This window comes from Phyllostomus discolor, chromosome 6 (assembly GCF_004126475.2).
Source record: "Phyllostomus discolor isolate MPI-MPIP mPhyDis1 chromosome 6, mPhyDis1.pri.v3, whole genome shotgun sequence".
Classification (NCBI taxonomy): domain Eukaryota; kingdom Metazoa; phylum Chordata; class Mammalia; order Chiroptera; family Phyllostomidae; genus Phyllostomus; species Phyllostomus discolor.
The window spans coordinates 102,747,787-102,763,958 of record NC_040908.2 but is presented as its reverse complement, the minus strand read 5'-3'; the positions used below and the strand labels follow the sequence as shown (position 1 = coordinate 102,763,958).

Sequence of the window (16,172 nt, the reverse complement as noted above, 5' to 3'; positions counted from 1 at the left end):
AGTAATTCTTTTTTATTGTATTTTACAGAGTATTGACCCACAATTCATTAAGAGTTTAAGAAACTGCTTCTCAACTACAGAAGGCTTGAAGCACTGGTTTAGACCACAAAGTATAATAAACACCTTCCATACTCTCTTTTCTCTCTGCCTGGACCACCTCCCTCCCCCTTCCTCCCTAAATTGTTGCTCTTTATTTTCCACTCAGGTTTTTCCTCCCCTTGGTGGTTTCTCATGACTTGTCAGTATTGGATATTGGGATGGAGTCCTCTCTACATGATCTCACAGCTCTGCATGCTTCTCCCATTATGCCCATAGCACTTGGTATTGTATCACAGAGACTGTCTTCCTCTGGAGAATATAAGCTCTGGAAGAGTGGGGCCATGTCTATAAATGTTTGTGTCCTGTGTCCCTAATATAGTGCCTACTATACAGCAGACCTCACTCTCTGTTAAATGAGTGAATTAATGAAAGAATGAAGGAGCTGAGGAGGTACGGCTGTCATCTGACCTCCAGGAACCTACTTTGTGCAAGCACCTCTCCCTCCACTTGAACAGTCAGGGCTTGCCTCTTAGGTGGACCAGCTTATACTTTCTCTGATCCTGGTCTTGGAGGCATAAAGACCCTTCCATCGGGCTTTTTGTCCACCCCAGGATTTAGAATGAAATGGCTCTTCAGGCTACTCTCCCTTCCTCGAGCTCCAGGCTGCTCCCTAGACAGCCTGGCCTTGTGTACCTCCCTAGGCATGTAGTCCTGCCTTCTTTCCTTAATCCTTTCCTTCTTCACTCTGCCTCTCCACCACTTCACAGACTTCTCCCTCTTAGGTCTGTGCGTGTCTGGATCATCTTCCTGAATTTCAAATGTGGTTCACATACTCTTGCCCAAACCTGTTCTTCTTGCCACCATGTTACCTTTTTCCTTCTCCATTTCTCCTTCTTTTTCTGTCTCTGTGTGGTTTCCCTTTCTCTATCTCTGTGTGCATATTGCTCTGGTTCTACCATTTTTTCTGTCTCTTACAAGCATATTTAATACACAAACCCTAATACCTGTCAATAGCAAGAAAGGAACATTTGTAACTCAAACACATCTGACATATTGTCATTCAGAATTTCATTAATGGCTGCAAATGTTGTGCAAGAACATTACCTGATGCCTGGATAAGGAGGTGAGTAAAATACAGAAAGAGAAAGATACCCCACATCAAGCAAGGACATCAATAGCCAACTTTCTGTACTTCAAAAATTTGCCCCAGACTTCATTTAGTCAGAGTCATATGTCTCTCTATGTCAAGAATATCATTGCCAGAGTATGAGTTCCAAAAATGGGTGAGACATTTCTGCCTTCAGACCATCTTTAGCTGGATTTTGACTTGAATGATTTGGTTAAATGTTGTACGTCTATGACTCCACATAACTCACAATATAAGACATGTATTACAGACTTAAAATGACCACAAACTTAGTGGATTAAAACAGCACACATTTATTATTTCCTGTCAGATGAGTGTCTGGCCATGGCTTAGCTGAGGTCTCTGCACAGGATCTCAAGGCATTATCTGGAGGGGAGAAATCTGCTTCCAAGCCCCCTCAGGTTGTATTTCCTTTTCAGACTCATTACCACATCTTGTGGCTATTTATTGACAAATCCAGCCTGTTTACAACCTCAGCATCTCTGTCTCCCCAAAGCTAGAATCACCTTCCTGTAGGCGCAGTCAAACTTCTTCCAATGGTCTGAACCAAAACTGGCCAAAGGAAGGAATCATTAAAGCATCCACTGCGCTTCTTTCTGGGAATCCTTCCCAGTTCACCATCAGTGCTGGCTTGCCCTGATGTGCAAGTTCAAGTTTCTCAATAGTCCTTGACTTCACATTGGGTAAGCAGTATTGTTTTAGTTTCTTGGGGATTTTTGTTCTGACACTACACCAGCAAACAGATGGTTTCCTCCCCCCACAATATTATCCTCCCTATCACTCTGTCATTTCTTTAATAACATCTTTATAATTAATAATTATATATTTATTTGCATTCTCTTTGTTTGATTTTTTATTTCCACTAGACAAAACTTAAAGAGGATGCATTAAATGTATTTTCCTCACTGTCCTATACTTTGCACCTAAGACAGTGTCATTTAAATGAATCAATGAAAGAATGAACAAGTCTCTATGTTGCACCTGGCATGGTGTAAAGCATATAACTTAGTGACGATTAACCTGTCATACAAATGACATCTGCACAAACTCTTATCACCCAGGAACTGCCAAGCATGAAATGATAACAAATCATTTTAACAAGACAGCGAGGAGAATGGGAGAAATGCATCTTCAGAGCAGTCAGGGAACACCACTGAAGAGACATATGAGTTAAAAAGAGGTGGCTGAATCCCAAGCTCACTTTGTTTCCTCCCCTGTCAGGGATGACATGGACTACATGATTTCTCACATTGCTAAGTTCCAATATTCTAGAATCCTATTTTCCTATTTTATACAGAATCATTCTATTGATTAATGTCTTTCTTCCTTAGATGTGTAAGGAGGACTTACAATGTCTGGGGGGAGGGCATTGAAAATGAAGATCCTGTTGGTGGAGTGAAGGGGAGAGGGTGTGCGAGGGGCATACCCATCCATGGAGTGTGTGTTCCCACTACACTTACTAGCAGAATGTTTGTTAAATGCTCAGTCCACAGTGCAGTCATTGTATTGAAAATAAATTATTCTAGAAAGTAAAAAAACAGTCCAAATAAAAACTTATGTATAAAACAGTAAATAAAACATCCATAGAGATATAGTTTCTGCCTATTTAACCCAACAGCAGGTGAAGCGGTCCAGATAAATGCTCCATGTCATGTGAAGATGACCCCAAGACTCTTCTTTGGCCACTGCACATGCAGGAAAAATTCTGACTTGCAATAAGTTATGTGGACAATTATTAGATTCATTTAAGATGGACCTGTCTTCTCCACATCTCACTGAACATAACCAGCTGTTACTCTTCAGTACACATGTCACCATCCTGACATTGTGTTTGGACCAAAGCTTCAATGATCCTCTGAAGAAATAGAAAAATTCTGTAAATGTAAATGAAGAAGATGATGAGGAATTCTTCAAATAAATCAATTTTGCAACAGGCATAGCTCAGAGTGAGCTAATAATGGCATTTAAATGGTTACTCTGATTCAGATACTATAATAAGTGCTTTGCATGCTTTGTTTCATCTTTACTCACAGAAACAGTGTATGGTGTTACCAATGAGGGAAACCCTGAAAATTAGGGAAATATTGCAGTTTTCCCAAAGTAATATCTCTCATGGAAGATGGAGGAAGCACTTCATCTCATCTGTCTGACTACTAAGCCAGTGCTCTAAAAATTAAATTATGCTACCTCCAAGTAAATAAAATTCTATGATATTTTTAAACCTTAGTTTATTCCTCTGTTTCTTCCCTTTCTCCTTTTCCCTAAATCACATCTTGGAAGGAGATTGGACCCCAGAGAAGTAGACTAACAATAAAACGCACTGGAGTCCCCTTCCTGCTGCACATACATTAAGGTTAATAATGATTGTAGTAACAAGATGACCTTGTTACTATGATCATCAGCCTCACCAGCATTATGATTGTTAAGCCAGCAGCTCCCTCCAGCATTCCTTCAGAAAAAGAACAAGCTTACTTTCTTATCTTCCAATTGCCAGGAATCAAGTCCTGTCAGTTTTGAGCATATAGTGGGCTACTATTTATTTACAAATGAATTATTTAATGCAGACAGTTGCAGACTGTAACAGAAGGCCAGACAAGGCACCTTGGGATGGAATAGAAGAGAATGAGCCCTGGCTGGGCAGCTCAGTTGTTTGGAGTGTCATCCCAATGTGGCAAGGTTGCAATTAGGACACATACAGGAGGCAACTAAGTGAGTGCATGAGTAGATGGAAAAACAAATCAATGTTTCTCTCTCTCTCCCTGTCTAAAATATATATATATTTAATTATAAAAAAAAGAGGAGAGCAAGATAGTGGAGAATGATGCCCAGCCTTTAGTAAACCTGGCTTACACTTGGTTGTATTTCTATGTCAACATAGTGACCTGAACAATAATGGCTATGCTGCTAAGGTGTATCCTCGGACTTTATGTGCAGGTATGAAACAAAGACTTAGAAATTATTCAAGAAAAAACAAAATTTAAACCTAATTTGCATAAATTAGAAAGTAAAAATTTTCAAGAATTTGGAGTAAAAGGCTACAAGACTGAATGATTTCAAAATTTTTTGATTTTCCAAATTGGTTTGATATAAAGTGTCCCAAAATGTTCCCACTGGCAATGCAATGAGTGTCTTCTTAGCAAATGCCTGTAATACAGCATTAGCCTGCAGCTCAACTCCTGGAAAGTCACCAGCTGTCACTCTGGGGAAACCTTGCCCCATGGACTGGCTGTTTCCATCAAATGTGTGACAAGTGAAATACATGCAGCACAACATTGTGCAGAGGCCCCATTCCATGCAGCAGTGTGATGTCATGTTAATGTTCCAGAGGGAATCCTGGCTCATTTTCGAACAGTGTAAGGCAGCATTAAACATTTTTATGACTACAAAAATATGTGACTTTCCTGGACTTTAAGCTCAGCACATAAAACAATATTTTCTCCAGAAACAAGGACACAACACTCTTTTACAGATGTTCCATGTATACGTCTGAGGTCAATTTTCTAAGCCTAAACAAATACCGCTCAAGTGCCTTTCTGCCAGAAATGCATGAAGACTGTATACACATACAATGCAAAATGAATTAAATCATCTGACTAAAAATAAACTTTTGGTTTCCTATCACACTTGTCCTGTAAACTTTTTCTTTACTGTCTGCCACACACGGGCTTCCTCTGGGGGCCACTGTCTGGGCATCATGGTCTCTCCTGCTGTCTTTTGGTATCTGGATAGGTAACCCAGTAACCAGCTGTTCTGAGAGCCCTTTATTATACCTGGGAAGTTGAATAGCTATAAGTTGTCACACTCTTAATCACAAAGTCTAAAGTTAGGGAAAATAGAGGGTAAGGGGAAGGAATATCCTAATAGAAAGAAATAATTTTCTCAATTAGGCTCCATATAAAGTCATTTCTATTGTTTCTTACCTCCAGTATTGTCTCTACAAAAAAGCATGTTTTCTTTTCCTCACCAGAAACAGCTGCATCAATTTCCCTGTTGGTTTCCTTATGGGTGTGAATATCTCTTGGATAACCTGCTTGCACCTCATTTCCTCTGATGGCCCACAAATTATTTCCTATTTTTTAAAAAAGCAACAAGAAATTTTGAGCGAAGTCTTTTGGTTTTATAAGTAATTTTAGTGCATTATTGTGAAGAGAGGAAGTCTTGGTTTTAATTCCAGCCACTAACCCAATGCCCAGTCCTTAGCTGATACTTAATAAATATTCCCTGAATAAGTGATTGAATAAATGAGTGAATAAATAAATGGTCCACTGTCCTTTCTGGACTTATATTTATTATTTATATATAATAGTGCCCACTCCTAGTTATTTCTTATGGTTTCTGGAGACTTCTTACTCTAAATTTCTAATCTAGTAATCTTCCTCAGGCTTTACATTGGTAAATCAGGAAAGTAGGAGACATTTCCTCTTGGCCAACTCCTGATCACCTCCCCCAGTGCATGTGGCCTCTGAGTGCCGGAGGAACCCACACAAATCTGAGTGAATCAGGATAATGCAATTCTGTAGGTCTCTCTGCTTCTGCTTTGTTACATCACTCTCCCCAGGCCAATCCTGAATCCCTTCCTCACACCACTGCCCAGTTAACTAACCCAAAATGTCAATCTATTGTATGTCCCTTGCCTGCCTTAACTGAATGGCTTGTACCTGCTTGAGAAGTTCCAGATATACTCTTACTTTTGTATAAATACTTCTTTCTGCCTTTCTACCCTCTAAACACCCAGCCCCTCTCCACATGGCAAAACTCTTCCTCTTTAACATTCATTCTAAACATCACCTCCTCTTAGAGATTTGTTCTGAACCCTGAGTATGGGTCAAGTGCTCCTTCTCTGGGCTCCCATGGCACCTGGCTTCCCTCAATTCCAGCACTTACCATACAGAATGCTGGCAGCTTTATCTCTGCAGCGAGCTCTTAGAACATGAGCACCTTTAGTTTTGACCTCCTCTAATAAGCATGGTTCTTGGCACATGGCAAGTGATAAATAAATGTTAGGTAAATTAATGAGTAGTAGCAATACTTTAGAGTTATATAAGCCTTTATAATTCCCAATGTAATTTACATTATTTCATTTAATCCTCATAAAAATGAGATTAGAAATATATATTAAAATTATACAAAACATTTTAATCTGTATTAAAATAGAAATTTTAAAATACTCTTAGATAATTTATAAGTCAAGAAAAAAATTTAATGAACAGAATGAAAATAGTACATGTCAAAACTTGTAAGATGAGGCAAAAGCTTGGAAATAAGGGGTATTTATAAGCATAAGACCTTATATTAGAAAAAAAGAAACACTACAACATAATAAGGTAAGTATCAAACTGAAGTTATAAAAATAGTAATAGAATAAATGCAAAGAAAATAAAAATGAAGAAAATAATAAGGATATTGACAGAGAATAATTAAATAGAAAATCAAAATACAATAGAGATGATTAACAAAGGCAAAAGTTAGTTCTCTGCAAAGACCAATAAAGTGGTCAACTATTCTATTTGTCCCATGAAATTGATAAAGAAAGGAAAGGCACAAAGATTCAATATTAAGAATGAAAAATGAAACAAAACTTTAGCAATAATTATCTATCCCTGCACTGATACTGTACTACCTTATCGATTAAGGCTTTATAAAGCAGGATATTACCATTTCTCTTATTCTTCTCTAGAAGTTTTTGGCTATTCGTGGCCTTTGTTCTCCCACATAAATTATGGAAATCATATGCCAAGTTCCATGAAAAATATTTTTGCATTTGAATTGAAATTTCCTTTTCTTTATAGATAAATTGGCAATTTTACAATATAGAATTTTATTTACCCATGAATAGAGGATATCATCTATTTACTTTGGTCTTATTAAATATTTTTAAATTAAACTTATAATTTTCATTGTATATATTTATTTAAGCATTATCACTAGTCTTACAGTAATAAACCAACATTTAACATAATGAAGAAAATTCATGGTTTGATGAAATTATTGCAATAGAATTTATTTCAACAAAGTTAAAAAATTAACATAGTACTTACCTTTAAAAAGGAAATAGTAGCCTTGCTAGGGACATCACACGCAGCATCCAAGCCTGAAGGAAGAGAGGACCAAAGCGCAGAAATCAAATGAAATTCAGTTCAAGCTTCCAGAGGGATTTGCACCCTAAATATCTGAAATACATAAAAATTAATTACAGTTGTCTTTTCCCCTTTTATATATATTTAAAAGAACCATAGTCATTTTGTTTCAATCTATGCTAATTCAGATGTCTGTATTAGACTAGTGTGTCATCTATGATCCCAGGTGATAAAAATCTGTGGGGAAATGTGTTAACAATGTACTAATTATTTATTTAGCATAGCATCCATTCTAAAAGTCTATAAAATAGTGTGCATATTATGTGTTTATTTTGGAAAAGGTAGAAGAAAAAGTATACTTATTTCTGCTTGTATGTGAAGAGAACATCTTACAAAGAAACAGGAAATAGGTAACAATCATGTATAGGAGAACTGGGGATTGTATAGGACTGAGATGGGAGAGAGTTTTATTTTGGTGATGTTTTAATGCTGTGCCATAAGCATATATAACTTTACCTAAAGCTAATTAATTTAAAAAAGCATTTATTAGCAAAGGTAAAGATACAGTCCTGCTTCTGAAGGTCCACTAGCATTTTTTAAAGAAATTACATGATTTATGATATTTAAATGCAACAATTACTAATTCATTTATTCAACACATTCATTGCTTGTGCTAGGCCTATTCTAGGCTCAGGGGGTTTAAAAGTGAAAAAGAAAGAAAGGAAGGAAGGAAGCAAGGAAGGAAGGAGGGAAGGAAGGAAGGAAGGAAGGAAGGAAGGAAAGAAGGAAGAAGGAAAGGAAGAAAGGAAGAAAGAGAAAAGGAAAGAACAGATAAACCCCACTGCCTTCATTGGCCTTACTTTCTAATGACCAAGAATCATCTTTGTAAGCCTGGAAAAATGAACTGGATGATTTTAAGAAAATTATAAAATCCAACAAAAACCAGATCTGAGTAATTTTAAAATGTAGTGGAAATGTTTTATTTAATAATCTCCATCAATTTTTTCTTTCTGCCCTGACCGGTTTAGCTCAGTGGGTTGGGCATTATTTGTCCTGCAAAGCAAAATGTCCTGGGTTCCATTCCCAGTCAGGGCACATGCCTGGGTTGCAGCGGGCCAGGACCCTGGTTGGGAGCATGGAAGGAGCCACCAGTCGATGTTTCTTCCGCACATCTATTTTTCTCTCCCTCTCTTTCTCCCTCCCTTCTTCTCTCTCTAAAAAGAAATAAAATTGTTTAAAAAACCTTTAAATTTTTTTCTGAGCATTATACATCAAAAGAATAGAAGGGAAAATAGAAGTTTCTGCTCTGACCTGTCTTTAAAGAACAGGAATTCTCCCCTCCGAGTGCTGGCTGCGTCGAAGGACAAAGTGGGATCACACATGGCTGGAGTTTCAGGAGGAACGGACTCTGTGGGCACCACAGGCTCATCAGGGGAAGCAGGGGGAGGTCCTAAAGAGAACAGATGTGAGGATGCAAACATTAGGAGAAATGTGATGCTTCCATCAATGGGTGTTCTTCCCAAACATTCTCAAAGTGCTTCAGGGTGACTGCAAATGCTTTATGAAACATTTTCAAGCTTTCCTGAAGACCATTATTGCAAAGCTACAATGCCTAATTTTCCCAGCACCACTCACCATACAGGGACTGAGTGCCATTCACATCATCTTGAGAAAGGTGGAACCTGGCCAGGTCTGTGAATTTGTTGTAGATTGGGTACCTCAAAGCTTCAGTGTTGGCAGAGTAATGGAGAGGCAGGGGATGGCCAAGTTCATGAGCAGCAATGAGGAATAAATTAGTCTCTATATCAAGCAAGGACATCAATGACCAATTTTCCATTCCTTAAAAATTTGTCCCAGACCTCATTTAGTCAGAGTCATATGTCTCTCTATGTCAAGAATACCATTGCCAGATTATGAGTTCCAAAAATGGGTGAGACATCTCTGCCTTCAGACCATCTTTAGCTGGATTTTGACTTGAATGATCTGGTTAAATGTTATTCATTAATGATGCCACATAATACACAGTATAAGATGTGTTACAAGGACGAAAGATGGCGGCTTTACTCTAGGCAGCATGATTCTTGGCTTTTGTGAAGAGGAGGGAAACTCAAGGATCCGTGGAGGAACAGAACAAGTGGCCTAGGTTATCGAAACAATTTTGAAAACAGGACATCAAAAATTATAGTGATCATTGAAAAACCAGTTGGTAAGGAGACTGCTTCAGGACAAAAGGGACCCAGGGATCAGCTTGGAGACCAGGAGGGTTGCAGTCCCCAGGCCCGGTGCTCCCAGGTCTGCCTCAGGGCACCTGGGAGAGGGGAGTCACTGCTCCCTCCCCGGACTACAGGTGTTGAGCAACACCAGGGGAGACCTTGTTGCTTGAAGGCACAGAGAGGCCAGTTGGGCTGGGAAAAAATCACCCAGGGACTGTGAACACCCACCCATAGCCCTGGGAGAAGTGAGTGCCTCCAGCTGGCACGACCAGGGGCAGCCTGGAAGTTCGCCTGCACTCCTAGCCCAGTGGGAATGTGGATCAGTGGAAAACCTAGACCTTGCAACTTGCAACCCCGATCCAGGAAAGGGCGATGGCGCTCTCAGGTTTCTGGAGCCTGCGGTGCTGAACTGTGGAAGTGCACACCCCCTCGGGAATCCTGAATCTCATGCTGTGAACCCTGAAGGGATGCGATGCTTAGTGCATTCCTAGAGCCCAAAACTCAAAAATTTGGGGGATGGGCGCACCCTTTTACGATCCCTAGAGATGGCACCGTGAATCCCAAAACATCACAGGTGCTTCCTGAGACCATAGAGCTCGCCGTGGTGTAATTTGGCGGAAGGGCAAGTCTCCATGCCATTCCAGGAGCTGGTATCCTGAAACCGAAAAGTCGCAGGAGCCCTGCGGGGCCCTAGAGCCTGGGAGACGGTGGCAGTGAGCTCCGGAGAGCAAGCGTGCTTGGGAGTGCCAGGGTCCTGTAGGGGAAAGTCAGATTGGCCCTGGGGATAGTACCTGAGAGACTTACTGAGATTTGGCTGGGAAGAGTGATAAGCATTTCAAACATCCCTCAGCCAGCTGAAGCCAGCAAAATCAGAAAAACTGGTCTGGCCAGTTAGAAACTGACAAGAGGTTTTTTTGTTTTGTTTTGTTTTGCCTTTTTTTGGCTGTTTTTGGTTGATTGATTTTATCTTGTGTTTTAAGTGACTTTTAATTTTTCAATTCTTATTATTTTTATATCTCTCAATCCCATATGTTTCTCTTCCATTCATTCTAGTATTATTCCTTCCACTCCAAAGTTCTCTCTCCTGCACTCCATCTTCTGCTTTTTTTCCTTTTTTTTTGATCTTGCAAGTTACTGCAAATTTGTATTATCTTTCTCTCACTTTTCTGACATTTTTTATTTTAATAGTATTTTGGTATTCTTTTTCTTTCTGTATAATCTTCTTTGCTTGGCTGGTTATACTGTCATTTGATAGGTTCCCCCTGGTATCTCAGTCACAGTGTGTTGACACTTTACTATCCTTCATCTGTGTTCCATTAATACACCTTTCAAGGTTCTATACTCCTTATTCTTGTTATCTAGATCTCATCAATTCTGCCACAAGACTGTTGCTTTACTATTACTGCAAATAAGACCTAGTTCATACAATTGTAAATACTACACAACACCCCTACCTGATCTCAGCCCACTTTGCAATTTCCTGAACTATACTATTGTGGGGGTTGTCTCTATTCTTTTACACACTACTCCTATTTACTAATCTTTATTCCAACCCTACCTTAGAATCTGACCTCCCACAGCCTCACAGCTTTCTAGACCCAACTAACAATCCTTTCGTCCCCAATAAGAGTCTTACCTTCTTTCCATCCTTTCTAAAACGTGGATAGTGGGGTGGAAGATCACGGTTAACACTATGAAGAGCCAAAGGATAACCCATCTCTTCTCTACTGGCTGCTAATGTAAATATCATAGTATACTGTCTTGCTGTCTTAAACCATTTTGCCTTTCTCCTCCAACTGATCACAAAAAAGAGTAGGGGGAAGTTGTGAACACCAGGATACACGAAGGAGACTGCACCACTGAATCTCACAAGTATTCTACCACAGAAGTTCACACCATAATTACAGGGAACCATAACAGATCAATTTAAGAAACAGAGGCTAACAAGAAGAAACCCACGAACAATGAGAAAACAAAGAAACAATCCCCAATTGAAGGGAAAGGAAGAAGGAAAAGCTAGCAGGAAAGCAAACATCCTGGTGATTTTGGACTCTTTAGTATCAGTAACCAGCCATGTAGAGCTAAAGAGTAACCTAGCTTGTTAGCACCAATAGAAATTCCTTTCTCCTATTTATGTAATTATTTCCTTCTCTCATAAAATCCCCTTGCATTTACCCATAATTGGGATATAATTTGATTTCTGACAGAATCTATGCCCCCGGATTACAATTCCTTTTGATCTGAAATAAATGCTTGGTGTCTCTTACTTTGGTTTTCATTTTTAGATTAATAGCCTGCAGCTAAGTTGTTTAGCTTATTTTGTTGGTGATGAAAAGTCATGTTTAATCCAAAAGAATCTATGCACCCCAGTGTTCATAGCAGCACAATTTAAAATAGCCAAGTGTTGGAAGCAACCTAGGTGCCCATCAATAAATGAATGGATCAAAAAGCTATGATACACTTACACAATGGAATTCTATGCAGCAGAAACAAAGAAGGAGCTCCTAACCTTTGCAACAGCATTGATGGAACTGGAAAGCATTATGCTAAGCGAAATAAGCCAGGCAGTGAAAGACAAATACCATATGATCTCACCTTTAACAGGAACCTGGATGGCAAAACAAACAAACAAGCAAAATATAACCAAAGACACTGAAATAGGGGACAGACTGACAGTGACCAGAGGGGACAGAAGAGGGGGGGAATGGGTAGGGTTTACAGGAACAAGTATAAAGGACACATGGACAAAAACTGGGGGGTGGGGGGTGGAAATGGGAGGGAGGTAGGGAGGGCTGGGTGGGTGGGCTGGGATGGGAGTAAAAGATAGAAAATTGAACTTGAACAACAATTAAAATAAAATTTTAAAAAAGAAAAGTCATGTTTATACAGAACAATTTAATTATACTTTTTATGTTTCAGTCAAGTTTTATACATGTAGTTTTATCATAGAAAATTTAGAATGTAAAATACAGGTAGACAGGAGAAAATAAATCACTTATGGTCATGACACAAGGAGAAAAATACTATTAACACTTCACTGTACTTCCTGCTAATTTGTTAATATCTGCATTATTTTACATCATGATGATCATGGGAACGTTATGAAACTTTATTTTTTCCATAATTCAGAACCTCAGAATTCAAAATCAGAGCACAAAGCTAATTTTATGACTATTTGCCACAAAACCTTTTGAGCATTTTAGTTGGAAGGTGAATTAGAATAGAAAAGGCAATTAGGAATAGATAACATCTGCATGTGGATGGATGGCTCAGTCTTTTTTCAACTATAAAAGCTTAATGACTCACACCAGTCAACAAGTGGTAAAAAGTGTTGAAATCCATCATTCAAATTCCTTGGAAATGACAATGGCCTTTATGTGGCTCTAGGCAACTCAGATTTCATGGAAGGAAGGAGAGTATTTTGTAATATTCTTGGTGTAAGTATTTCAATTGTGCAAACAGGAAAACAGTAACTAAAATTGTTAACGGTCTTTCAACGAGCAGTATATTACTGTGTTTTGCCGTGTCTAATGCACACCCATGTTTTTGGTGCAAACTTTCAGGATAAGAAATTTCATTTAAATTGTTAAGTCAATTATTTATTATTTATATTTCGATAGTTTTTTGTATTACAAAGGAATTTTAGCATTTGTTTTTGAACATATTATGGCACAAGAAATTTTATGTAACAAATAATTGCATAACACAAGGACAGATATTTCAGGCACTACCCGTTATAATGCACATCTTTATTTTTCCCTACAAAATTTGGGCAAAAAATTGCACATTATACATGGCACAATACAAATCTGATTGTGGGGTAAAAAATGTTGCTGGAGAAACACTTTTTTTAATCCAAGGATTAGAGTGGAAGCTGAAGGGGAACAGTGTGTGAAACAGCATGGACCAAGCAAAACTCCAGACTGCCAAATTCACATGCTATGTGTCAATACCTTGGACTCCAGGGTTACAATTTTTCTTTTCTCTTTCATAATCAACACCCATCCAACAGAGACATGGCTTCAAAGTTTTCTAGTTCTGGCTCCTGAGCAGACAAGTGAGAAGTGAAATATCTTTCTAGTTCTTTCAGATGACCAGAAGTTCTTGAGGTTTCATAAGGCAAACAAGAATAGGTCTCCAAATTTTTTTCCAAACATAGTTTAACAGTTCCTATAAACAGTAGACAAATTTATTCTAAAATAAGAAACTTTGTTTCCAATGTGATAATATATTTTTTTCCTTTTCATTTTATGTTCTATAGTGAAAGTTTGTGAAAGGTTGCTTCAGTGGCTATTAGCCAGTATCTTCTTTTCTAAAAAATAAAATTTAAATATATTCATATTATACATAGTTTTGTGTTTTCCATTTAAGTCTATGATCCACTCTGAGTTAATTTTCGTGAGGGCCAAAGGTGTTTCAATTAATTTTTTGCATGCAATGTCCAGTTTTTCCAGTATTATTTGTTGAAAATAGTATCTTTGCCCCATTGTATTGCATTTATTCCCTTGTCAAAGATCAGTTGACTATGTTTATGTTAGTCTACTTCTGGGCTCTCTATTCCATTTCTTTGATCTATTTATCTGTTCTTTTGCCAAGAGCACATTGACTTGATTACTGTAGCTTTAGAGTAAGTTTTGAAGTTGAGTGGTACAAGTCCTCCAACTTCATTGTTCTGCTTCAATATTGTGTTGGCTATTTTGCTTCTCCGTGTGAACTTCAGAATTAATTTGTGGATGTCCACAAAATAACTTACTGGGATTTTGATGGAGGACAGTTGTTTTCTTAAACTGAAAATGTTCCCACTTAATGTTTTTGGTCAGATAAATGACAACATCAAACTATATGAGGTCTGTCCAGAAGGTATCCAGCCATGTAGTATGAAAAATAGAGACATTTTCTGAAGGTGATACAAGAAACATTATACATAGAACAGTGACACCTCAGTCCCCTTCAAAGTAGGCACCTTGGGACCTTACACAGTTCTCCCAATTTCTATCAGCTGCTCCATCATATTTTTTCTGAATCTCATTAATGATCTGGAATCTCTTCCCTTTCAAAGATGATATTAGTTTTGGGAAAAGTCAGAAGTCATAGGTTGCCAAATCTGGACTGTAGAGGGCCTGAGTCACCTGGTGATTTGAGGTTTTGCCAAAAACCTCTGCACAAGACAGTGATGCATGAGGAGGTGCATTATCCCCTGATGAAGCTGCCAATCACCAGTTGCCCATAGCTGCAGCCTTCTGAATCATCCAAATAGTTTCTGCAGAGGAATGTTCAAACAATGCAAAGTTTGATGCAGATTTGTTGCTCTACTCCCTCAGTCATTTTGAATGCATGGGCCACACAGTACATATGTTCACTCAGCGTCATCTACCACCTCCACTAACTAGTACAGGGAAGTTGTCGTTGTTCATACATGTGCAATCCAGTCTACTCTCTTTGGCTGCCAGGTTACATTGAATATAATCATTCTTGTTACATTAACAATGGCAGACTTTTTCCGGACAGACCTTGTATATCTAGTTGCAATGATTGAGGTGGATTCGAATGTGAAGAAAGTAAAGTTGGTTGGTTTAGGGCAGGGGTGTCCAACCCGCAGCATGCAGGCCCCATGCGTCCCAGGATGGCTATGAATGTGGCCCAACACAAAATCATAAATTTACTTACAACCTTTTTTTTGCTCACCAGTTTTCATTAGTTTTTGTGTATTTAGTGTGTGACCCAAAACAATTCTTCCTTCCAGTGTGGCCCAGACATGCAAAAGGTTAGACACCCTTGGTTTAGGGGATATTATAATCATCCATGTGAGCTCTAAGGAGACCCTGAATGACCACAGATATAAGTAAAAATAACTTTAAAAGAAAGGAGATGACACTGACAGAAAATGGACAAGCAGGATGAAAAGGACACGGCATGGCATTGACTCTTGTAAATTGGGAAGAATTGTAAACAGCTATTCTGCAGTTGAGATTTGGTTCCTTTTATTATTACTTAGCAGATTTTTGCCTGGTGTGGAAATAAAGACCAACCAAATGAAAAAAAAAAAGTAACAGCAATTTATTCAGAGCTTACTCTACTTAGGGAGTCAGCCATCATCACGTGTATTCTGTCAGAGACTCAACAGCAGGCAGAGGAGTGGGAAACTTCATAGTGGAAAAGGGGGAAGACTCCTTGTATATTCTGTTGGGCACTGTCAGCAAGGGGACACTGGAGGTGAGATAACTAGAAGTGGGGCACTCTATGCTATTTATTGGTTAGGGGCTCATACTTGATTGTTTTTATTGATCCTCTGCTGGAAACAGGGGTAAAAATTAGAGATGCTGTAGGCAGTCAAGTGTTGGGCATTTTGGACTGTCAGAGAAGTTATTATTTAGCTTCCTGGTTTGTCACTAGAGATAGCAATCAGGCCTCCTACAAATCTGACTTATAACAAGTTGGCTTCCTGGGTTGTTTATTATGGGTAAGAAGATTGTTTATCTGAGAAGGTTGCTGCAGTCCTGTGGTCAAAATTCTATTTTTATGTAGTCTAGCCATTGTTCATTTGTGTATTCAGTCTTTGTTTCTATTCACTAGAAAACTTTTCTCTATTCCAAGGCTTATGCACCTCTATAATAGAGAAAATTGGGGGTATTTACACTTTGCTGAATGATCTGCTCTTTTGATATCCATATATTCTTTACTTAAATTCTAGAATTC

The 16,172-nt window shown here is 38.6% G+C and overlaps 2 protein-coding genes across 2 annotated transcripts in view; one reads left to right on the top strand and one right to left on the bottom strand.

Moving 5' to 3' along the window:
• LOC114499511 (stromelysin-1-like) overlaps nucleotides 1-16,172 on the top strand; it is a 217,912-nt gene that overhangs the window by 86,068 nt on the left and 115,672 nt on the right.
• LOC114499512 (macrophage metalloelastase-like) overlaps nucleotides 1-16,172 on the bottom strand; it is a 43,872-nt gene that overhangs the window by 4,017 nt on the left and 23,683 nt on the right. The window contains 5 exon segments of the mRNA XM_036027606.1: nucleotides 1,144-1,150; nucleotides 7,225-7,322; nucleotides 7,325-7,356; nucleotides 8,575-8,713; nucleotides 8,899-9,063. Coding sequence (XP_035883499.1) covers nucleotides 1,144-1,150; nucleotides 7,225-7,322; nucleotides 7,325-7,356; nucleotides 8,575-8,713; nucleotides 8,899-9,063 — 441 coding nt within the window.